The 23,266-nt window shown below is 45.5% G+C and overlaps 4 protein-coding genes across 9 annotated transcripts; 1 reads left to right on the top strand and 3 right to left on the bottom strand.

Moving 5' to 3' along the window:
* Positions 1-72: 72 nt before the first annotated feature.
* Positions 73-3,474, bottom strand: LOC125977493 (PRELI domain containing protein 3B). Its single transcript, XM_049734022.1, has 6 exons — positions 3,305-3,474; positions 2,545-2,713; positions 1,848-1,937; positions 1,511-1,581; positions 1,335-1,437; positions 73-1,177 (listed from the first exon to the last, which is right to left on the bottom strand). The coding sequence occupies exons 1-6, from the start codon at positions 3,334-3,336 to the stop codon at positions 1,058-1,060; spliced, it is 585 nt and encodes a 194-aa protein (XP_049589979.1). The 5' UTR covers positions 3,337-3,474; the 3' UTR covers positions 73-1,057.
* A 748-nt stretch (positions 3,475-4,222) lies between these two features.
* On the bottom strand, positions 4,223-11,688 carry brpf3a (bromodomain and PHD finger containing, 3a). Of its 6 annotated transcripts, none has more exons than XM_049734009.2 (13): positions 11,321-11,688; positions 8,710-10,206; positions 8,435-8,591; positions 8,210-8,350; positions 8,015-8,143; positions 7,635-7,947; positions 7,284-7,553; positions 6,569-7,075; positions 6,364-6,418; positions 6,195-6,283; positions 5,933-6,030; positions 5,690-5,844; positions 4,223-5,522 (listed from the first exon to the last, which is right to left on the bottom strand). In XM_049734009.2, the coding sequence occupies exons 2-13, from the start codon at positions 10,182-10,184 to the stop codon at positions 5,336-5,338; spliced, it is 3,576 nt and encodes a 1,191-aa protein (XP_049589966.1). In that variant the 5' UTR covers positions 10,185-10,206; positions 11,321-11,688; the 3' UTR covers positions 4,223-5,335. The 6 variants fall into 6 exon arrangements, with proteins under 6 accessions (XP_049589966.1, XP_049589967.1, XP_049589968.1 ...); XM_049734010.2 differs by having other exon boundaries at positions 8,210-8,341; XM_049734011.2 differs by having other exon boundaries at positions 8,210-8,338.
* A 2,010-nt stretch (positions 11,689-13,698) lies between these two features.
* Positions 13,699-17,160, top strand: si:dkey-183j2.10 (glutamate receptor U1). The gene is made up of 10 exons (XM_049734020.1): positions 13,699-13,802; positions 13,878-13,962; positions 14,941-14,972; positions 15,051-15,230; positions 15,298-15,521; positions 15,640-15,737; positions 15,880-16,097; positions 16,191-16,410; positions 16,519-16,763; positions 16,857-17,160. The coding sequence occupies exons 2-10, from the start codon at positions 13,902-13,904 to the stop codon at positions 16,968-16,970; spliced, it is 1,392 nt and encodes a 463-aa protein (XP_049589977.1). The 5' UTR covers positions 13,699-13,802; positions 13,878-13,901; the 3' UTR covers positions 16,971-17,160.
* Positions 17,161-17,291: 131 nt separating this feature from the next.
* Positions 17,292-23,078, bottom strand: plch2b (phospholipase C, eta 2b). The gene is made up of 20 exons (XM_049734024.2): positions 22,518-23,078; positions 21,894-22,040; positions 21,590-21,833; positions 21,316-21,445; positions 21,080-21,250; positions 20,929-21,022; positions 20,667-20,870; positions 20,467-20,587; positions 20,228-20,399; positions 20,056-20,166; positions 19,911-19,994; positions 19,736-19,836; positions 19,539-19,627; positions 19,278-19,463; positions 19,102-19,209; positions 18,910-19,034; positions 18,762-18,846; positions 18,523-18,669; positions 18,387-18,460; positions 17,292-18,321 (listed from the first exon to the last, which is right to left on the bottom strand). Exons 1-20 carry the CDS (start codon positions 22,801-22,803, stop codon positions 17,338-17,340), a joined length of 3,663 nt encoding a protein of 1,220 aa, XP_049589981.1. The 5' UTR covers positions 22,804-23,078; the 3' UTR covers positions 17,292-17,337.
* Positions 23,079-23,266: the final 188 nt, after the last annotated feature.

Genomic DNA, 23,266 nt, shown 5'->3' with positions numbered 1-23,266 from the left:
ATCAATAAGGCAAATTCTGTTTTAAACATGAAAGTCCATGTCAGAATAACACTTAAGAAACGACAAAGCACATTTACAAAGTCATCAAAATGCTTTTATTACATTAGCACGATCTTGAAGTTGGCAAGATTTCAGAGGCACGTTACAATTTCCAACTTGCTTCATTTAAAAGTCTGTCTTCAGAATATGTTACATTCAAAGAAATATACTAAAAATACAACACCAACCACACTGTCCATTGTAACAGTATGAAAACTACCACGAATGTTCAGCTCCATCTGCTCCTTCAAAATGTGTATCTTAGTTAGATGTGCAAATGGGGACTACTGCATTTAAGGAGCAGCCTTCTCACGCATGGAAGCACAGTAAGTTTGCCAACCATACTAGACTTCATCAAAACACAACCACCCCAAGCTAACTTGATCCCTTCACATAACTTAAATGCATAACTATTAAATAACAGCTAATAATTTACAAACTCATTTACTAATACCAAGTACAGAATGTACTATATATATGAGGTCTGAGGAGAGTGTTGAAGAAAATATAAAAAAATAAAATTAAAAAAATACTAACATTTGTGCCATTGACTGTCCTGTAATGCGCAAAACCATTCTAGCACTACCATATAAAACAAATTTAACGAAGAGAACCGTTTCCTTACAGGGATTCTTTTGACAATGTGATTCTTTTGTACCCTCAACTCTTTCATGCCACAATTAGCACGTTTGCTTGACACATGCCATATTTGTGTCAAAACACAACATGGTGCTTTTCTGAGGCTGGATTTCCACTTCAGGTTCAAGTGCCCAATTCAAAATATAGTGCCAAAGTCAAATTTTTTGGGGTGTCTATTTCCAGGTTTGTTTTCAAGTGACACAGTTTTTTTTTTTTTTAAATTAATTATTACACTGCCATGTCACTTGAACCATGCAATGTAAATTCAGCCCAAGAGGTTTTGGCACTTGTTTTCCTCCCTTTTCCACAGTTCCCTGAGTTTCTACCCCCGACAGCCAAGGCACAGGGGATGCTTTGGTGGAAAATTAGGAAGCGGAGGTCATTTGTCAGTGACGGCAGCGGCGGCCAACGGGGTTCGCATCGTCCCGCATGCTGTTGCCGCTAGCTCCTCGATTTCAGTGTTGAGCCGCCGGATCACCCACTCGACTGCTTCGCGGCCCTGGAGAAAGACAATGTGGAACATAAGTGATAGTCTGAAGCGACCAGCAAGATTCCAACTTGCCAGGTAATATTAGAGTTAAAGCTGGTCGAGTAATCAATAAAAAGTTGTCTCATATTTAAACCGTAGTCTGTATGACGTCTCGTGGATCTCCTACCTTCCCTGCGTTGGTTGAGATGGTACTGGCTAGAATGCCCTCCAAGTAGCTGCTTAGACTTACTCCTTTTACAGAGATGATAGCTTCTTGTGTCAGGATTGTTCTGTGGAGAAGAATATTTAAAAATATTTCTTGCAATTCTTGTATTGCAGACCATTATGTTTCTATGAGCTTACTTTCGGGAATCCTCAGGGTGGGGTTTATACGTTAACTTCTCATCCACAGACACCAAGTTGGTGAACGTAATCTGCAATGTGGGGAATATTCAAAAAGGAGTTGTCAGACGAGTCTCAAAATAGTACAGCACAATTATACTCAATTGTACAACAGGCAAGTCTTCATTCCAGAAAAGCTCATTAGTACATTTCTTTACAACCATTAAAGAAAGCGTTGACAAAGTTTGTGCATCAAAATCTGCTGATATTTGTTTTAATAGCTTTGTAAAAACATTTGTTTAAAATTGCCCATCATTATCATTGTTAGGTAAGATGGCCTAAACTATTACACACTCACATTTGTGGACTGAAGTTCCAAACTTTTCTCTTGCGGATCCACGACCGAGTGCTCTTGAATGTACGTGCACGTCCGTGTGTTGCCAATGATCTGAGGACAAATGTGAAGACAAACTTCTGAATTTGCAAAAATATAATGACCAATACTATCTTTACATACTTTTTTTGTGAGGCTGACATACAGACAACCAACCATTCAACATACATTTACAACTGTGGATAATTTAGATTCTTCCTTGAACCTAACTGAGATTCACACTGAATCAAAAGGGACAGCTTCCACTAGCGCGTCTAGTCACACTCAGGACAGACAATCTGATTACGCATCCTGTGTGCATCATTAACCGAGGCGGGAATTAAAAAGGGTATTCATAGACAGGATGATCACAGACGGCGAGCACATCCTAAAACGTCCTCAGAAATGTCAGCTGCCCATGAGGACACGAGCTGCGCGATAGCTCACTTGAATTACTTGTCCTTGCAAAGGTCACGGGGGCCGCGACACAGACGGGCACTTTAGCGTTCTCGTGAGCTCTCATTTTAACTCGGAAAGTTACATCACATGCCATCACGGGTTGCAGCAGAGCCATAACAAAATTGGCACTCACTATTACTACGCTCCAGTCAGCGACCCAATCCAACGCTTCTGTCCAAAGACAGGAATAGCTTTGTGGGAATAGATTGCTTTGGGTACTCACAGACTTGACTATCGAGGGAAGACCCCATTCAGTGCTGAGAAGCCTCTTGCTGTGGAGGCGGCCGTGCTTGTCGATGGTGCGGTCCAAAACGTCTACCCCGAACACGCTGGGATTCATCGGGTTAGGGTACTTTTGCATTGCTGCCTTGGTCACCGTCTCCCAAGGGTGACTGTTGGAGGAAAATAAACAGTCAAGACCACTTTCAAAGATTTTAAATTAATGAATACAGTCACACACACACACACACACACACTACAGAACTTGCGCGCGCGCGCACACGCACACACACTGAAGTGTTTAACCCTGACGTAAGGGAACTAAAGTAGAAACATGTGTCAAGGTCCTCTCAAAGAAAACACGATGCATTCTTACAGCGAGAGAGTCGAAGGTCAAAGTGTCGGGTTTCCATGGAAACGCGTGCACGCGCCTCGACAGCGATTGGCTAATGATGTCACAATGCGGGAAAGTGGGAAAAGTGAGGGAAAGGTTACTCAACGATACGGGCCGCTTATGCAACAACGACGCCGCCGATTTAACATACACGCGCCTTTTAGCACTTTCTTGACGCATTCAACCATTTTCACATACCAGCTATGATGTCATGAGTGACCTAAAGCCGACGAACGTGGTGACAAAAAGTCCCTAGCATGCTAGCTCATTAGTTACCCTCTATCAAGTACCCGGATGTTCCACTTTCTGAAAGCCGTACATAATATGACTCTGATGCAACTTATCGATGAATCATTGCATTGGTACTCACTTGAATATGTGTTCCGATGTCCAGATCTTCATAGTGCAGAGAGTTCGGTTAGAAGGATTGATTAATGTACAGAGAGAACGTTTGTGAGATGCCGGCCGGCCGGGGTTGAAGTCAAGACAGCCGGCGTAAAGCCCTCCCCGCCTTCTTTTTCCTCATTTGGTTCAACCGAGCTGTCACGTGACTGCCATGACGCACATTCCGGCTATTGATTATCACTTTTTTTCACAGGCCAAAACTACATTTCCTGTTAAAATCTAGCTATGACTTTTCTCCCCTAAAAAAACTTTTTCATCATTGATTTCTGTTTTTGTTAATTTTAGATTGTTGTGAAACGTTTTTCTGGCCAAAAATCTGACCTTATTTTTATGACTGCTGGAAAAAGATTGTTGTGATATAATTATTTTACACTGTGGCCTTAGTGCTCCCCTGTAGTGCAAAAAAACCCCAAAACTTAAAACAGGTGACGTTTGTCTGTTACAACCCACAATATGTATTGTTAGTTTTTTTGTTTTTTTCAACAGCAGGACTCCAATTATCTGTCATCATTGCGATGTGTTTGTTTGCATAGAAAATTACCGATCCCTTTTCTATGTTATGTTTTGGAAAGGTGCTCTTTGTACAGCAGCCTTATCATTCATGTATTGATGTTGTCACTTGAAATAGTCTTAAGACTCTAAAACTATAATAGTGTTAAATAAAAACTCTGTACATAAGTGTTAAGTGTGCATAGTGGTTTTCTTGTAGCTATGTACAGGTCAACATCAATCACACTAATAAACATATTGTTAAAGTAATCCTGAAAATGTTTCCATCTCATGGTTGATTTGGTGAATATCTTTTATGGTGCACATTTTTCACTTGTGCTTTAAATGGCATATATATAGTCTTCCACCTCAATAAAAAAAAAAGAGACAAGTATTCAGTTGATTGAAACAGCTTTTATTGTTTGGGAAAATATGGCCTCTTGCAGATGAGATCTGCCTCGGAAAGGCGAATGGTCTTGTGCCGTTTGACTTTTTATTTTTCTTAAAGAAAACCTCCTGACATGTCGTCACGGTTACAAAGAGCTACGAAGCATCGTACACATACAAGTCTTTTCCCGTATTTGACTCATTGCTTTAAAATAGCACTGTTTTTTTGTTTTGTTTTTATAAATTACAATTCTAAAATTGCATTCCTTTTAAATTATTTCCTGTTAGCTGGTATAAACAAACATTTACATATGTACAAAACTACACAAAAACTACACTTTTTACTAAGCTTAGTAATCAGAGTCGCATAATATGTGCCACATGCACTCTTGCACACGCACACACTGGAGCCAGTTTGTGCTTTTTAAGTCGATTTGAGTCGCTCGACCGCAGTAGTCTTTGTATGCACTTAGCAGGTACTCCACACATACAATGTCACTTTCACAATATGGAAAAACATAGGTACAGACTACAAGTCCCACATACTATATATCACATCATGGCTGGACCACAATATATTAAGTGCAAAAAATAAAAGAAAATACAGTGCAACCTCCAAAACGAGCTTTTTCTTTGCCTTTTCTATAATGTCAGCACATGTGATGCTCCATATAATATGAACAGTACAATTAAAGATTCTGTAAAGTGAATTGTGTGATTTGCCTTGTATGATTAGTAATGATTTTATTACAGAAACAGACTATTATTTGCTATTTGAAAAAAAATATTTAAAACTAGAACAACCTGAAAGTCATCCACAGCTGATTTTAGGAGGTTCCACTGTAATGTTCTCTCAGGTCTACTATTGATAATGCTGTGTCTAAGTCCAGCCATAAGGCGAGTGCCAAGTGAGACTTTCACAAAATACAATCTAAATACATGTTTCCCTTTTCAGAGTTCAGTATTTACAAGTCTTGAATAACTTTGGCCAAAAAGTCAAAATAAAAATCATTTCATATAAACTCAGTGTTAACCCTCCACTTCTTACCCTTCATCTTCAGAGCACCCGGAGAAGTTTGTATTTTGTTTGAGGTTCAACTCCCAAACCCCATAAATAAAGTCATATAAAGTTAGAGGTGGGGGTGAAGTTAAGGTTGCCTCGGATGCGGTTCAAGTGCATCATGGCTCGGTCGTACGCCGTGTGCACCGACTTGCGAACGCTCGGCTTCTTGCCTTCCATCAGGCGAAGTTTGTCCACTGTGTCATCCATTCCCATGGGCAGCAGTTTATCCCGAGGGAGCCACTGCCTGAAAATTATGGGGGAACTATTATGGACAATTAACTTTAATTACAGGTACACACATAGTTGGTCATCTGGAGTGCGTGCAAGCAAGACATTTGCAAGAGTTGACCCGTACAACTCAATACACGGTGTCAGAAACCAGCATGTTGGGTTGGCCATTCCAGATCTTACCAGGTCCGTTTGGTGTCAAAGAAGAGCACCAGGAAGAGCTTTTGTCCAGTCTCAGTCCGCCTCCACTCGCCCAGCTTGAGCACCTCCACAGGAGGCACTGGGATGGGGATGCCGTTATGGAGGAGTCCTTCCTGGGGCATGTCTGGGTCAACGATCTGCCACGGGGAGGGGGATATATGAACAATCGCTCTTTCAGCAACTCGGCGGAAGCGAGGCTCTCGTGCGCCGTGGGCTCTTTCTCACCATGGCAGGGTATGATGGATATCCTCTGCATTTGGCCCACACCAGATCAAGAGGGGCCAATTCCGTCTTGCTGTCTGGACAAAGAAGTGCAAGATTGCCTGTGGAAAACATGAAATAACAAATCTGAATTTATAATATTCAAAGAGAAAAACTACAGAATTTGACATGACCCAAACGTGATTTTCCAACATATAGGCTGAAACACTCATTTTGGAAAAGTCAAGTTGCAAGTTGTAAAAGGTGTGTGTGGTCTAGTACAAACCCGATTCAGAGATATCTCCAATGTCGTTGATGAGATCCTTGGCCAGCGCGGGTTTCCCTCGGCTGCGTTTTGGAGGTGACGCCATGCAGCTGGACACAAATGGAGACAGAAAGAACACTATAATGCCACGTTAGCGTCTGCCGCCAGAAGTTAAGTGCGAGCCACTCACTTGAGTTTTTGGTCTTCGTCGTGTTCCTCCGAGATGTGTTTTACATTTGTTAGGTCTAAATAGAAAAACAAAGACATTTGGCATTTTTAGACGCCATGCTCCAGCCACATTAGCTCTTATAGACTTCGTTATGACATACCAAGCAAAATTCAGTTTTGCTGAACTAAATAAATATAAGACCCAAAAACAAGCTCATCTCCCTCACCAGAGTGTTTGTCCGCCTCGCTGTCTGAGCTGTGGCCTTGAGATCTCAGGTGGCGTGAGTGAGGCGAGGGAGGAGTGGGTGGCAGGACAGTAATGTTGGCACGGGGTGAATGCGGACTGGCGGGGACGCCGTTGGTCGGATCCTCTGCCGCTTTGCCGTTGTGCTGCGACGGAGATTTCTTTTTACCAGCTCTCGCACCGTTTTTGGCTTTCTTAAACAAGACGGACGTGCGCCGGCCGACGCCCAGCGCGGGTGAGGCTGGCGGCGTCCCCAAGGGCGTGCCCTCATGAACGGCCTCCGGTTGGGAAAACGGCGTTTCGCCCACTTCGGCCTCGTCCTCGCCCTGGCTTTTGTTGCCGCTTCGTGATGGTCTCTGCCGCTTGTAGGAGCGTCCGGGAGAGCGTCGGCCTCCCGTTACGATGCCCAGGACGGGCGGTTCCAGTGGAGCGTCGCCAGGAAGCGGCGATGACGCCGGACATGTAAGTTCTAACACAGGAGGTGAGTCATCTGTAAGTAGAAAATAACGTTGCATAGCATGAAAAATCAAGTAGATCAGTGGTGTCTAATGGGTGACTTTGGATGTTGATCCCTGTTTTACAAAGTATATTTTTTACACAAAGATTTACTGTGGAACATTCACTCACAGCTCTTAAGCTACAGCAATGATTCAGCTATTCTGCAAAATTTCTGTGTCATACAAGCTTTTATATTTTACCTGCAGACACAATTCCATTCTCCACAATCTTCCTTTTTGACTTCTTTTCTTTTGTCTCCTCCTCCTCCTCTTCCCCCTTGGCGTTAAGAGTCTGCTGCTGGTTCAGCTTCTGCCTCAGCATGTTGATTTCTCGCCGCAGTAGTCGAATGCGCTTGGTGCGTCCGCCGCTTGTCCGCATGGACGTCACCACGTCCAGTTTGTCCAGCAAGGCCTTGAGCTGCTCATCTGTGCTCAGGTGTAGCCTGTTATCGGGGTCCAAGAGGGAGTCAACTGGTTGAGAGGGAAAATAAACGCGTAAGTGTGGATTTTGGTTATATCCGCCCAAGCAAACCTAACTAGATGGTGCCTCACCGTCATCCCAGGTACACTGTTGAAAGCCGTGCTTGTTGGGAGAATCAGGCAGGTGCATACCGGTGCTCGGGTCCAGGCCGATGCTCTGTGACTGCCTGTGGGCGTGGCGAAGGATGGCTCTGCCCACCTCGCGCAGCTGCAAGGCCGTTTTATGGAACATGGTGTCTTTGGAGTTGTACTTGAGGCAGTTGGAGATCATGAGCTCAAAGTCCTCCTCCAAGTCGGCAACAGAGCAGTAGGCATGACCCTCCAGCTTGACCCGCATGGTGGACAAGTCCATGGGCCGGGATACAAACTCCAGGTAGTCTGGGACCTCATGAATGATTCGAATGCCGTTACTACCATGACTGTGAAACATGGCTGCAGCTAATGACACTAACCTCTGCTAGATTGACAGGTTGAGAAAAGATTTTGGCAGTGTCCTTCTCTTGCAGCTGCTCCAAAGTCGTCCGCAGGAGCACCAACGCCGGTGTTAGCTTCAGCTCTGTGGCAGCCTGCTGGACTTTCATCTGAAAAGTATAGTCCATCGTTTCATGATTTGGGTTTTGGTGAGAATTGGCAAAATCATGACCCACGTGTTCCCTCTTTAGCCGCTCTCTCTTGCGAATGAGTTCCACCAGTAGTCTGGCTCTTTCCAGGTCTTGCCTCAACTTCTGCCAGTAACGCAGCTCCTCTCGGGCAGCGCACAGTTTCTCATCCGGCTCCTTCTGAACACACTCACGTTGAACACGCGTCGACCTAAATGTCAAGGTAGTGGAGGGGGGGGGGGTATTATTTCATATTTTGCCACCGTTCCTCACCTGTTCGGTAGTCCGGTGGGCCTGCATGTGGGAGTGAAGTCGTCGTATTAGAGGCATCCCATTTCGCGACTGTCGCTTCAGTAGCCAGTAACTGTGAAGCCTTTGCATGAACTGATTCTTCCGCTGGACTTCTACTCCTGTGCAGATCTTGTTCAGCCTGTAGAGGAGACAAATGAATTGCCACAAGTACTCATCACGTTAAATACCATAAGGTAAGCAGAGCTAGTTCAAATGTTCATCTAATTTGGTGGGTTGATGCATGATGATGGCCTCACCTGTGAGAGGGAATTTGAGGCACAAGCAGCACAGGCACATTGGAACGACGTGTGGGCCCTTTCGTGCTCTTCTTCTTCAGTCCCTTGGATGCCTTCTTTGCTGGTGGCATTGGGGAGCTCTGAGTGTAAGAGCGCTGCCCCCTGTTTCCCCTTCCTCCAACCAGTCTCCCTTCCACCGACTCATCTCCAGACCCGTCCCGTCGCGACCCCTCCGGGGAGTGGTGCTCGCAGTAGGCGGTCTTCTTCACCGAGAAGGTGGTCCCGTTGACGCCCGTCTCACGTACAGGGTCTATCTTCATGTAGAGTCCGGCTTTCTGGGCGCAGGTGACGTGAAAGGCGCGGTAGCAGTTGGCTTTGTGGCACTGGATGGACGCGCCGTGGCCCTTCTGCTTGCACAGGTAACAGGTGAGCTTCCAGCGGGCGGTAGGGATGTTCGCCACGCCCTCCACAGGCTCCAGGAAGACCGTGTTGGCAAAGCATACTTCCGGGATCCAGATGGCACACACCACGTGGGCCCAGCGTCCGTCGCTGGTCTGCTTGAAGGCACCTCCTTGATTGGGACACAACACGCAATCTACAGGGCGGGAAGGCGACTGCAGGCAGCAGCGGCACAGCCACTGGCCCTCGGGTACATACGGCACGCCGTAGCACTCCTGGTGCACGGCCAGGTTGCAGATGTCGCAGAAGAGGATGACGTTGCTGTTCAGGCACTCGTCGTCCAGGCACACGCAGCAGAACGCGTCCTCGTCCACGGTGCACTGCGACAGTGCCAGGCTGCGAGATTCTAAGATGGACTCTCTTTCCAGACGGTCGATCAGAAGCTCGAAAGTGTCAGCGGACACGGACGCGTGGCCGTCGCACACTCGTTTCTGATTCACCATCTCCAGCCAGGCCAGGTCTTCCTCGTCCATATCGTACTCTGCGACTCTGTCCAGCTCCTCACCGGACTTCTCAATGAAGCGGTAGTAGGCGGTGGGCAAGGGAGAGGCTTCCAGGGGGCTCACGGAGCTAAATGTACGGAAGGTGGGCTCTGGGAGCGTACTCTGCAACTGGAGGGAATTGGTGGATGCCGTTTGCTGCTGGGAGCCAAGTCGCTTGTTCTGCTGTGACACATTTTTGCAATACTTCCTTCCTTTGTTGTTGGAGGGCTTCCTCCTCTGCGTCTGCACACTGTTCTCCTTGTTGCTGTTGCACTCCACAATGTCCTGGGCCATCATCTCATCCTCCGTGATCACCGGCAGGGGATCGCTGATGTTGATGCGGTGGAGCCTGCCCTCCAGGTCCACCTCCACGATCTTCTGCGCCTGGGCGTACGTCAGCGTCTCCCTAGAAGGAGAGAGCTGCAATTTGTAGGGTGAGGGTGAGCGCAACTGGCCCGCTGAGCCTCTACCCCTGCCTCGCCCTCTGCCTCGGGCACGGCCCATGTTGAGTGCGATTACAGCTGTCTTACATTCCCACCTCCTCGCCTTCTGCATGGGAGGGGCTTACACCAGCTACCTTAAACACAAGCAAAGGAAAATTTTTTTTTTAGAGACATTAGGTTTGTTGGATTTACGAATTAGCAGCAGCTAAAAGGGCTGGCTTGTGAAAAATAGCGCATACATGATCGCTCTGTGAAGTTGTCCAGGTAGGGGCAGTTAGAGATTGCGTCTTTGTACATGCTCTCTTACTTGAGGACCTCTCAAAACAGGCTCATTTCCACAAGACATGCGGTAGGGTGTTTAAAGTGTACTGTAGTTTGTGATTGTTTTGGCAATTTGTTGAAAACATGGAAAAATGCACAATACATCTACTTTAAAAGAACAAACAAATTGTTTAATTGATGGCCAAATACAGAATATCCTCATCCAGGTGTCTACATCTGGTCAAATGTATTGCAAAGGAGTTTTTTAACGATATGTTAAAATTATTACTGTTTCTTCTAGTTTGATTCTTGTGTAGCAAAATAAGGGAATAAAACTATACTAGTCCGAAAATACTATTTTGGTGTGGTGAAAGGAGTATTAATGTTTTTTCAAAGGCTGATTTGTTGCAGTAACTTGAAGTATTTGGCGCTTGTTGGAGCTGTCCAGGGGTTCCTAATATTTTGGTCGGTATGACGTTGCTGCCTGTAAGGAGACGCCCCGTCCCTGTCCCTATTGGTCGAATCAGGAGCCAGTAAAGCTGTCCTCTTCCTTAACGTCCAATCAAATTTCCGTAAAATGTTTTTTTCCCCCACCTCCTTGCTGTGTATAGTTCGGTTGAGGAGCGCTAAATATCAACCCGAGTAGCTCGACGTTCGTCAGCCATTTTGAGCTCTGAACAGCAACAAGCGACACAGTTACATTATGGCAACAGCAGATAAAATAATAATAATAATAATTGCATACCATGCTGACACGCGGCATTAGTTTGTATGCATAAATTAGACGACATGGCATGGCTATATTCACCGTTTGGAACGTTAGTGCGTTGTGATCGTTTGCTGCAAATAAAAAAAAAAGGAAAATATGTCCACGGTAGCGTTTCTCTGTCGGGCAAAGCACCAAACACACATACACACAGACTCGTAGAACAAAATGGCAATTTTCCGAGCAAGACACCAAACATCGAATATGTCTGCCTTACTTACCGTGAAAAGTGGTTCCCAGCGGTGCGAATGTCAAACAGGAGGGAGGGTGGAGAAGGAAAAAAAAGGACCTCGCTAAATGTCAGCTCAGGCTTGAACCACCGCGGCGGACATGCTAGCTGTTACCCTAGCTAGCCGGTCATTTCGGGAGCGACGCGGCGTCATCTTCGTTTCAACCGCTCTGGTTACGATGTAGCACCCAAACCCGGACGCTCACATGGCTGTGACTTAAACCTCCCCAGCGGTGCCGGTCCACGGCCATACGGTCGCATAACCGCAAAGATATCAAATTAATGTACCTAGGATATGGCTACATTTTCGGTCAGGATGGCTCGAAAAGTACGACCCTTCAACGTAGTCAGCCAATCAGGGGCCGCCGCTTTGCTTCGCGGACAACGCGCACCAGTTTGTGATTGGTCGATTTGGCAAATCGAGTTCACCGCACTCGATCGGGCAATAAGTAACGTGAAAAAGCGATGAGAATAACAACAGCGCGTCTGTCTCGCGCCTTTTGGCGATGTCCTCAACGTTTTTACACTACATTGCAGTGAACACTATAGCCACTAATTCCAAAGTGAATATTACCATTTTGTGTCTCAAGTCTCTCTCCCCTTCCAAAACATTTAGAATTTTACACCCTAAAGGGAAATGTGCTTTCGGCAGTTTGTAAACATATTTTTAAGGTTGTGTTAAACTTATAATCATATTAATATAATATCTAGTATTGGAGTGCTCGTGTGGATTGGTGGGTGGCGAAGAATGTGCAGGCAAACTGCATGAACTTGTTTTCTTTGAAGTGTTGTGGAATAGGCCCAGACAGGGAGTACCGGACGAGAACACCTCAAGGTCGGTGAGAAACGAGAACAACAGCACGTCTATGTGGTCGGGCTTCGCGGGGAAATCCAACCACCTGACCTCAGCGATAACACCGACACGGGGAGGAGATGGCCATCGACCAATCATCTCACAATATTTTGCATTCTTTAATATTCATATTGTGTTTCTTTAAAACTGGGCAACCCGGAAGAATGTGTCGTCTTTTGGTGGTCACAAAAATGCACGAGTTTTAGTGTGAGGGACCCGGGCCTGTATTAGTGCGCTTTGTCAGGAATAAACAATTGGTAAATTTGGTCTGATTGATCTACTGGTCTTCTCTTTGACAGAACGAACTCGGAAAATTGTTAGGTGCGCCAGTGTGTGGATTAGGACATAGCAATTTATGTGTTAAGTGTTGATCGCAATTTGGAGTCAGATCAATAACTAAAATCCGTAACCTAACAACCCTGAATACTAATACTACAGCAGTGTTTCCCAACCTTTTTTCATTCACGGCACACCTTTTCATTGGAAAAAATCTCGAGGCACACCACCAACAAAAATCTGTTAAGTGTTACACCAGCTTCTATATTAAAAGAAGTGGTGTATCAGTGAGTGTTTTTTTCTTTCTTTGGCAAATCGTAAATCTACATTCTAGTTTACATAGTTCACGCCAGGAGACGCAACACGTTCAATGACTGATCCTTTGATGCACGGGAAGGCAGTTCACCCATTGACTCGTTCACGAACGGGAAAGTCAGGATTCGTTCCCTCACTGATCCGTACTCGCGATGAACTGGAAATGCAAATCACTCACTCACTGACTCGTTCACTCACAGATCCGTTCAGATGGTGAACGGGATATGCAATTCACGACTCGTTCGTGAAAAAGTTATGTTATTTTCTTCTTCGTTTAGTTTTGTGGCGAGGTGGCACCACCCTCCATGCGCGTTCGTGAACGGGAAGTTACGTCATTTTCTTCTTCGTTTTGATTTACGGCGAGGTGGCACCAGCTTCAATGCACATTACCGGCACCTACTGGTTGAAGTCATATGAATTGAAAAAAGAACGAATCACTTTAGGAAATGATTCGTTCACTCTCGTTCACTGAAAAAAAAAAAAAACCCGTTCTTTTGAACAAATCGTTCACTCACGAGCCAACACTAACAGCAACACACACATAAACTGAGTATGTGTCAATGCCACAACATGAAATCTCGAGATTCTCCGATTTGCCACGCATGCACGATTAGCAAGTGGCTGACCAGGCCTTGCACTTACTGATCAGTGGTTTGGCGATCCTGTTTACAATGCGCTCGGTATTTAATGTTGGACAATTTCCCACGGCATAGCTGAACATCCCTCACTGCACATCAGTGTGCCGCGGCACACTGGTTGGGAAACACTGTACTACAGTATATGGTCCCAAAAACATTTTGTAACAGTGGCACACGTACAATAAACAGCTGTCTTGCAGATGGTCATTTTTCACATAGTCGATCCCCATTAATATTTCTCTCACCACTGCAAATCTCTTTCACAAACTCCTCCCACCAACCAAGCGTCACTGATGATGATTACCAATTTGGCAATCCTCGCATCACTCTGTGGCTCAATTCAGTTTGTCGACGTCCCAGACCAGCGGTCAGGTGCCGTGTTAAAATTAAAAGTAGGCTATACTTTACTTATGTATTATTGAAAATTGGGTGTATGTGATGTTGACTTTACTTTTTACTAATTATAGGAATAGCAACATCAAATCTTCAGAATGCTGTTTGTTTTTTTATCATCTATTTGGTTCCTCTTCAACATTGGGACAAGCACTGCAGGTAAGGAATATGCATAGATAGCACTGCATAGCATGCATTAATTTGGCTAAGTCTGAATTTAGTTCAAAATCCCAGAAATGTTAATATTATACAATAATAAATCTATTTATCTCAGTGGACTAACTTTGAGCTTGCATGCTAGTTTTAAGACTCTGAATTGTCTATATTTGTGTGTAAATGGGAATGTTGCGTTGTGATTAGCTCGTGACTTGTGTAGCGTGTATTCCAGGCTCTAGCAAATGAAGATGGTACAGTGTAGAAAATGGGTAATTATTTTTATATTCTGTTTGAAAAAAGAAACATTATTAATAGTGCACTGTGCATAGATTTTAACCAGATGGAAAAATATCCGAAATATGTTCGGGGGGGTTTCAAGCATATGCGACACACAGCATGTGGCAACTTCCTCTGGCCCATCATCAAACTCCCCAAAGTATTGAATATTCGTCAACTCTGCATCAAACGTCCACATCCTGTTAGACTGCTGAGAAAGAAGAAAGGCTGCTGACTTTTCATGCAAAAATAGTCATAAATCATCAACTTAGAAAGAGTGAGGGTGGGTGGGGGTTAGGTGGGGGTATCCCGTAAACAAAGGGCTTGTGTGTCTCAGTGACATGGGGTTGGAAGTGCCTGTATAAGTGTCAACTTTTTGAAAAGGAGAATCCGCGAGGGCTTTGGCCCGGACTGGCGCTTTTGATACTCTTTTGACTGGCCTCTCATGTCCTTGTGCCATGACACTGACATGCTTTGAATGGACACGGCACTGAGGACTGAAAAGTGCGGCCTTATCAAGGAGCCAGATTTGTCAGATCACCATGACGCAGGAAGGAGACATTTGTGTGTTCACCTCAAATGCACAAAGGAAGCTTTGATTTTGCTACATCTATTTTCTGGAATACTTGTTTTCATTACTGTCATGGGTGATCTTAAAAAAAAAAAAAAATCCATCCATTTTGTAATTTCTATTGTCTTCCCCAGGGGAATCTGATCTGAGAATTACAACAATCCTGGTAACGCTCTTATTTCTTCCATTCATAATGATCTTTACGACTTAGGTGTTGACGTACTAACCTTTAAACAAACTTTAGCAAGAGCCTTACACAATGTCCAATGGCTCCCACCTGGAAGGCTTCTGCATGGACCTGTTGTCTGAAGTAGCTAAAAAGCTGGACTTCAGGTACAAAGTGCACCTGGTGAAGGACGCCTCGTACGGCAGAGAGGATGATAACGGACAATGGAACGGGATGGTTGGCGAAGTGGTGCGAGGGGTAAGAAAATGACCTAAAGGGCGTTATCGTGTGACACGGACGAGCTTGATTGTAAGGCTATCCGCAGGAGGCCGATTTGGCAATCGCTCCACTGACCCTCACCGCGGCTCGGGAGAAGGCGGTAGAGATGACCAAACCCTTCATGCAGACAGGAATAAGCATCCTGCTGAGGAAAGACATCTCTGAGGGGACAGGCTTCTTTGATTTCCTCACTCCCTTTTCAGCCGAGACTTGGGCTGGTATTATCATCGCCTACCTGGGAACTGCTGCCTGCATCTCTATTGTGACTAGGTTGGTAGTACAAGCATAATTTGCATAATATCACAATGTCCATGACCTGTCAGCTAGACTGGGCAAAACACTCGCTCACACAGGCAGACTGTTATCTGTTTTTTTTTCTTCCCTGCAGGGTCAGCCCGAGTGAGTGGAGTCAACCTGAGAGCGAGCGAAGTACGTTCAACCTTGCACACAGTCTGTGGTACGCCGCTGGGGCGCTAACGCTACAAGGTAACAAGCACAGGATGACATCATGCGAGCCACTACATTGCTTTCTTATGAGCCAATAACCTTAATGTGGTAGCCTTCAAAGACTGCCTATCCTTCCGTCGATTTATTCTTATTTTTAAATGATGTTGTGGTGTGTTGCCAGGTGCTGGCCCGCATCCCAACGCGCTGTCAGGACGTGTGGTCTGCTGCAGCTGGTGGTTCTTTGCTGTGGTCATTCTGGCTTGTTATTTCTCCAACCTCAGCTCATCCAAAAGCTCCGAGTCCACTCAGCTGAGCGTGAAAGGCTTCGAGGACTTGGCTAATCAAGATGTGATTGAATACGGATGTCTGAGCGCCTCGTCCACGCTGGCCTTCTTCAAGGTGCGCTTGATGGACTGTTTGTTTCTCTTCCGGTTTCTCACTTAATAGTGGCCTTCATTTCATCTCTGTCTGGACTTTTCATTTGTCGGCCAGAATTCCGTCAACCCGGTGTATCGCAGGATTTATGAGCACATGGAGAGAAGTCAAAGTCTTGTATCATCCATGGATGAAGGCATCCGGCGTGCAAAGGAAGGCAACTTTGCCTTCATCGGGGAGTCGGTGTCTCTGGACTTGGCGGTGGCACGCCACTGCAATCTGGTCAGAGCTCACGAGGTGGTCGGCATGAGAGGATACAGCATCGCCGTCGGGATGGGTTAGCCCTCGTATTCAACGTGCTACATTTATTTGGACTTAAAAACACGTTTCTGAATTTACATGACAGGATCATTTTTGTCATCTGACTAACTTTTTCTTCTCCAAGGCTCTCCGATCATAAAGAATCTGAATTTGGCCATCCTGCAGCTGAGCGAGGCGGGCGAGCTGGCTTATCTGCAGAGCAAATGGTGGGCCAACAGCTGCATGGTGGACAAGGCTAAGGCGGCAGCTGTGCAACCGCATAGTCTCAAGGGAATGTTTGTGGTCCTTGCGTTGGGCCTCACGCTTGGAATGCTGCTGGCCATCCTGGAGCTCGCCTCCAGGAGTCGCAGCAGTGCAGTGGAGCAGAAGGTACCGTCACGTCTCGGAAAAATGGAACGATGCAAGGGTAGTCATAGATACAAAAAAAAAAAAAAATTCATTACGTTTTCATTGTGTCCACAGAAATCCTTCTGCCAGGTGCTGACTGAAGAGCTCGGCTTGCGTTTCAGGAACAAAAGCAACAGTGCAACAAAGCAAGCTGAAGAGCTCGCTGATAAAGAAACAGAAAAAGCATAGAATAATTCGTCACCTAGTGACAAATGGTCTATAACTTATAAAAACCTCTAACAATAATAGCTCAGTAATAATTCATTCAAATACACAAATAATCAACAACTAATTGTGAGTTGAAATAACACCCCGCATAAAACTAAAAACTAAATAAAATGAATTTGAAGGTAAAGTAAAATAAATTGTCTGTCTCATATTTTTGTTGGTGTTTTTTCTTTCTTACACACTTAGAAAAAGGATGTTATTGGTACAAAAATGAAAATGTGTCGTGAGCATTTGATGACATCACTCACTAGGCCACACCCCCTTCAAGGCACACATCAACACGTGTCTACTACCTGTTGTGACAAAGCCCTTCTAGTCCTAACTGTTTTCACAAATCCTGACTATCAAACATAAACGGTGATTTACATCGGATCGCTCTCATCTTTTCGTCAAAAAGCGCCTTCATCTCTCTCTGCAGGGTGCCGACGCACTCCTCCGAACCCACCGCAACGGGGGCATCAGTGAAGTCCAGGCTGTCCGAGCTGCCCCCGCTGCTGGATGAGCTGTCAGACAAGCACAGACCGTTTGGTACGGTCCTCACCTGTCGGCCCATGTCCTTGCAGGTGCTCTGGACTCGCCAAGTCTGCCATTGGGAAGCAGGTTTGCGGTTCACCATGGGTGTGACGGGGGAGGTGTTGGGTTTTCGGGGGCAGCTGCATGAACGGACTTTTGTTCGTATTGGGATGGAGGGTCTGGGGGTGGCCGGGGCCTCCAAAGTCCTTCTGACTCGAGCTGGGGATGGCGGGGGGATTAGAGTTACAAGTTTGGCTTCAGAATTCAACGGATCTTGCGTTATTAATGGCAATTCCTCCGATGGTTTCGGGTTAGTCTGTGCTTCTGCTTGGACCACCACAGGAAGCTCAGGCTCCTCTGGTCCAATTATGGGAAGTGTCTGTAGCTCAGCAACTTCAGACAAAGACTGATGCTCACTGTTATCTGGGCTGTCCAGGTCAAAGCTGTATTGAGGCATCAACGTGGGCACCGGGTTTGACTCCGTGGAGGACATCTTGCTGAAGATCCCTCTTCTTGGATCATGAATTTTGACACGGTGGGCACGTCTGACTGGTTCACTCATGATCCCTTTGTGCATGGCGGCCCTGGTAGCGGGCCCTTCCACCAGCGAGGACATTTCTCCATTCCTGCTGTCTTGGGAGAAGGAGTCGACATCCTTACGGAGGTACGGAGGGGGCCAGTCTTCCGAGGACTGCACGGATGAGTCGACGGATGCCTGCTTATTGGGTCCCTTCATGTGCTTCTGGGCGGCTTTTTGGATTTGCTTTCTGGCTACTTGCACAGCATTTGCTGGCCTTACCTATGACACAAAATATTGCATCACTTTAAAGTTAAATACGCGTTAAATATTCCCAAAGAACCTACCTTGCCATCAATGATAGCAACGTGAACAAAGATGGAAGACTCCGCCATCCCTTCCAAGTACACATGTCGATACCCTACAAGTTGAGAAATGGTTGTTTACTATTCACTGCGAGTCAGCATTTACAGCCAGTCTTACCTGGCATTATGCTGGTGAAGGCTATTGTCCTCTGGCCAATGAAATCTCTTCCAATTGGATCATGATCCCAGACTTGGAAGCGCACCAAAGCAATCTGTGGCATTAGAACGTGGAAGACAAGAGTCTCCTCCCACATCGGGTTGAAACCTGACGGACAATCCATCATTCATACTTTTGAAACTTGGCAATAGTACATGAATACCAATTGTCATCAGGTCAAAGATCGGGTCTGAGTATACCGTTATCATTCACGACCCTGGTCTGCTGCTTTGAACAGTCAACGGGTAGGCCGATGATCTCAACCTCCACGAAAGGATCAATGATCTGGAAGTGGCATAGACAAATCAAGGCTGAAAAGAAGTATGCTATGGACTATTTGATACTGACCTCTCCTCTGTCCCCAAACATGGAGTCTTTGGGTTTGGGAAGCTGCTGTCCGCTGATAATCTTCAGTATTAACTGAATCTTCTTCTGTCCAGGAAGTGGATCCTCCACATTGGGATTAAAGGCACCTGAGGGGGGAAAAAACAGTCTTATCGAAAAGAAAAGCTCATCAACTTGTTCCGAATGTTTACATACCTTTCCGCATGATTTTCGGCTTCAGAATGTATCCGCAGTTTGCGTTGCTGGAGAACTTGGCTTGGTTCAGTTCAAGCATGCGACCCTCTGTTTGATAGTTCATAGCAACTGGAAAACAACGTATCCAATAAGAAACCATCTATGTATCATCACATTTATTTATGATCTAATTTTACCCATGTGACATCCTGCGTTCCAGTAGGGTTGCGGGTTGAAGTTACTAGAATCCACCCGATAGTTGGAAGGGTAGACCCTCAGTAGTTGACGCTGGTTGAAGCGCACCAGATGACCTGGTTTCAGGAGCACGATCTGGTTCATGACCGTTTCGTTGAGCGAGGACACTTGCCAACTGTTTGTAAAGGCTGCCAGACAAACAAAACAAAAACATTACAAATATCCTTTCCTATTCCCAGATCGTCAAGTCAAACAAACGTTACCTTGCGTTTCTATGTCGTGCACTCGGACTGATTTCGTGTACTTGACAAGGTCGGATAGAGCACGGGACAGCCTCATTGTCTTCCTCTTCCTGAAGACAATGATACAAAAATAAACCAGTGATGCTTACATATTACGGATAATTAACTTTAAGTACTTGTATATGAATAATTTGAACTCTGAATTGTAAAATCCTTACTTAGGGTGATAAACAATTTGTGTCCTGTCCCTGCTGGTGCTGCTGTAGTCTGACTCTCCATCAGATCTGACCTTACTCCTCATTCGCATTCTCTTTTTCCTCTGTAACAATATTAATTATTACACTCAATTATATTTTCCAAGCACGGCCAAGCCCTTAGAGCCAAGAAGAAGACCTTGCGTTTAAAGCTCCTCATGATGGATCTGCCGAAGCGCTTCTTCTTCTTGGGCTGTTGATCTGCTAGGCCGCTGTTTTCCTCCTAAAAGAGTTGGATGATGAAAACCGGACGCATCTAATCAAAATGTCACAGATGAATTTACCTGGGAATCTTCCTCCACATCGTCCTCCTCTTCTTCTTCATCTCCGGTGTCTTCATCCGACACATCTCCTTCTTCTGAATTTGGGTCCAGGTTTGCTGGCAGCTTCTTTCCCTGAAACACCACAAAGCTAAGTAGCTAAGTAAATAGATTGTTGTGAATTAGTTAGTCTCACCTTGACTAATATTTTTCCCTTGAGGATTTCAGGAGAGGGCAACTTTTTGCATTCATACGTGTTGACGTTGGACAGGTCCAGCTTCTCCTGAAGCACCTCTTTCAGATATTCTGCCATTTTTTTCTGCTGAGGCACAGTGCAGTGGTTCTCGATGGATAAAATCACCGGGTACCTGCCATCAGGGAGGAAGAGAAATATTTGTGACCTGGACTGGCTAATTTAAACGAATGAGCACATACTGTGATTTGGTGAAGGCGTATTTGTTGATGGTTTCAATGACGTCTTTGAAAAGGATTTTGGATGTCAAAGTGTAGCCGTGGTGAATAATGGGCTCGCCATCAGGTCCGTCCCAGCAGTCCACTGAAGAAGAACAGCAAAAGGACTCACACCCTGTTTGTACTTTAATAAGTAAAGATTCAAGTCTCGTAAATAAGCACACCTTCCACGCAACGACAGCCGGCCTGAAGAACATAAGCGTACATCTCCACGCTGGATTGAGAGAGCAGCTGGTCTCCAGTTAGGTAGGTGTTGTGCGACGTGGCGATGAAGTAGTTGCACAACGGCTGCGTCATGTCCTGATTCACTTGGTTGTGCTCCGGATTGAAGATGTCGCCTCCGGGACTTCGCATGTAGTTGGTGAAACCTGGACGGGGGAGAAGAATTCATCGGATGCTTTTCTCCAATGGTTGTCATGCTCATACCGTCAATTCCAAGAACCAGGCGTTGGAGGTTGTTAGGGCATGGCTCAAACTTGGTCACAATTTCCGTCAGGTGCTCCCTGGCAAAACCTCGCATCTGCCGACCAAACATCGGTTTGATGATGCGTGCAAACTTTTCCAAACATCATCGTACCTTCTGCTCGTTCTCCAGGAAGCGGGCGAGGTCGTGCAAGTCCATGACTTCTTTTTGGTTGCTGTAAGAAATCATAATGAGGTAGAGATCTCGCCGTGTGGAGATCATCTTGTAGAAGGAGCAGAACTCCTCGAATCCCAAAGAGCCTTGGTTCTCGTCTGTGTCCGCCTCCTGCAAAATGAGATGGAGCTCTAAGTTGTAACTATGTCATCATAAGATATGATGGTTCCCATTACCTGGAACATCTCACGGACTTTCTGCTTGGGTAGATTCACGTTGAGCCTGTGAAGCAGCTGGTGGACTTCTCCGATGCTCAGAGTGCCGTCTCCGTTTTTGTCCGCTTCCGAGAAAGTCTGCTGAAGCCACGTGAGAGCTGAAGTTAAGGAAGCTGACTAGCAAGAAGTTATTGAGTAGAGGGAAGTGACAAAATACTTTGAGATTGTAATTTTTAAAAAAATGTTTACTTGAATTGTGTCTTCTATTTTTAATTTTTGCCTACTCAAAGGATATTGATCACGGGTGCGCTGCCTCCGCGCAAAGCTGTCTTCGTCTCTGATGCCGGCCATGAGGTATTTGAGTCCGGTAATCCAGGTACGGGCTTCCTCGCCATTGGAGCTAACCAAGTCCAGGGACTTGACGCGCTCGCCATAGTAAATACTGAAGCAGCAATTTGGGTCAAAGCGGTTGTCGGCGTACCTGCGGAAAACCTCTGACTTTTTCCCCTCGCGGACTTCGTGGATGGAGTCGATTGTAACTGAAACAAGATGAGAAATATTTCTAATTGCTAATCAGATGAAAAATCATGAAATCTTACTTTTGGCTTTATTTTGTTTCCTGGAGGGACGCCAGCGGATGCATGAGCGGTGCTCATCCAAGTAGTAGAAGCGCACATGACCTTTCTTCTTTCCTTTCATTTTGGTCATCTGTGTCCCGGTTTGCATTGTGCACATGCACCTCTCCACTATAGAGGAGCCCCCGCACAAAAAAAAAAAAAAAAAATCATTACATACATTAAAATAACAATGCATCAACATGTGCACAAATAAATCTTTCCTGGATTCCGATTTTAAAAACTAGTTATCTGATCTTCAGTAAATTATTGGTCTCTCTTTGGACAGGGGTGTTTAAACTTTTGGCCATATTTGCACCTGCCTCCATAATTGTCTGCACACAATTGCCGTGTCAACAGTGTGTGTGCGCACGCCAAGATCAGGTGACCCTACTTGTTTGTAATCTGAAAACTACATGTGACGCATCCTGCAGCTAATCCCAAAGGATTGTCTCCAGTCCATATGCCCATTATTGACTCAAAGGCCTCGTCTATTCTAATGCAAATGTCCGATCCGTGCTAAAATCACAAATGCTTCTTTTCTATAGCAAGTCATTCTAATTATTTCAATCAAATCTGCACAAAAGTTTTTAAAAAAGTGAGTCTTACCAAATTGTCCCAGTCTCCATTTGGGTTGAGCAACCACACTCCCACCAATCCAGAAAAACTCCTCAGCCAGTCTGGAGATCGAGGTTTTCTGCCACAGTCTGGGGGAGCTCATGATGGACATGACTGGTGAATTTGGAGGGTTGGGGGGTAGCTTGGGAGAACCCCCAGACTGGAAGGTGCTCATTCTTGGTGACGGGCTGCTACTCATCCCAGGTGACGGAGGTGCCATCCCTGGAGAGGTGTTCATCCCTGAAGTGGATATTTGTGTCCAACTTTTCTGTCCCATGAGATCCGCCGCCACTCTTCTCTGCAAAGTTGACGTCCTATATGCATGTCCTCATCACATGGGTTCTTTGTCATCCTCCGAGGTAAAAGGCAACCTCAGGCGGCCCGTGCATTGCTGCTCGTAGGGACGAGGAGTGCTGCATGTGACCGACCCGCCGCCTGTAAATCTCTCTCAAGCGCTAATCCCGAAGTGAGGCTCCGGTCTTGCTTTCATGGAGGGATTTTCACACGACCATTAGAAAGGAGGAGCAAATAAATAATCACTCCATTGTGTCCTGTCAATTATGAAGACATGGTTGAACTTGTACATAATGTTAAAATTGCATACAGGAATTGAGTGCAACTTTTTCTGTCTGAGTTTGGCTAATCTTTAATACTACTCTTTATAAAAAGTGTAAAAAAAAATACGTATTTTAATGATGCAATTAAAAAAATGTAAAGAATGAAACAGCTTTTGACACATT

Source organism: Syngnathus scovelli, chromosome 11 (assembly GCF_024217435.2).
Source record: "Syngnathus scovelli strain Florida chromosome 11, RoL_Ssco_1.2, whole genome shotgun sequence".
Lineage (NCBI taxonomy): Eukaryota > Metazoa > Chordata > Actinopteri > Syngnathiformes > Syngnathidae > Syngnathus > Syngnathus scovelli.
The sequence above is the reverse complement of the archived record's forward strand: the minus strand, read 5'-3'. Positions and strand labels throughout refer to the sequence as shown.

What these genes read in the sequence shown, in the direction of transcription:
- LOC125977493 (XM_049734022.1), bottom strand. Translation starts at nt 3,336, where the DNA reads ATGAAGATCTGGACATCGGAACACATATTCAA. An exon ending in ACATCGGAACACATATTCAA is followed by an intron (nt 2,714 to 3,304) that starts GTGAGTACCAAT and finishes TTCCTCCAACAG; the next exon opens with TCACCCTTGGGAGACGGTGA. An exon ending in TCTCAACCAACGCAGGGAAG is followed by an intron (nt 1,178 to 1,334) that starts GTAGGAGATCCA and finishes GTCTTTCTCCAG; the next exon opens with GGCCGCGAAGCAGTCGAGTG.
- plch2b (XM_049734024.2), bottom strand. Translation starts at nt 22,803, where the DNA reads ATGGGACAGAAAAGTTGGACACAAATATCCACTTCAGGGATGAACACC. An exon ending in AAGTCCGTGAGATGTTCCAG is followed by an intron (nt 21,251 to 21,315) that starts GTAATGGGAACC and finishes CTCATTTTGCAG; the next exon opens with GAGGCGGACACAGACGAGAA. An exon ending in CAGGGTCGTGAATGATAACG is followed by an intron (nt 18,670 to 18,761) that starts GTATACTCAGAC and finishes ATTGTCCGTCAG; the next exon opens with GTTTCAACCCGATGTGGGAG.
- brpf3a (XM_049734005.1), bottom strand. Translation starts at nt 10,184, where the DNA reads ATGCAGAAGGCGAGGAGGTGGGAATGTAAGACAGCTGTAATCGCACTC. An exon ending in CCCACCGGACTACCGAACAG is followed by an intron (nt 8,351 to 8,434) that starts GTGAGGAACGGT and finishes GTTCAACGTGAG; the next exon opens with TGTGTTCAGAAGGAGCCGGA. An exon ending in ATCCATCATACCCTGCCATG is followed by an intron (nt 5,845 to 5,932) that starts GTGAGAAAGAGC and finishes TCCCCGTGGCAG; the next exon opens with ATCGTTGACCCAGACATGCC.
- si:dkey-183j2.10 (XM_049734020.1), top strand. Translation starts at nt 13,902, where the DNA reads ATGCTGTTTGTTTTTTTATCATCTATTTGGTTCCTCTTCAACATTGGG. An exon ending in TGGGGCGCTAACGCTACAAG is followed by an intron (nt 15,738 to 15,879) that starts GTAACAAGCACA and finishes GTGTGTTGCCAG; the next exon opens with GTGCTGGCCCGCATCCCAAC. An exon ending in CCACGCTGGCCTTCTTCAAG is followed by an intron (nt 16,098 to 16,190) that starts GTGCGCTTGATG and finishes TTTGTCGGCCAG; the next exon opens with AATTCCGTCAACCCGGTGTA.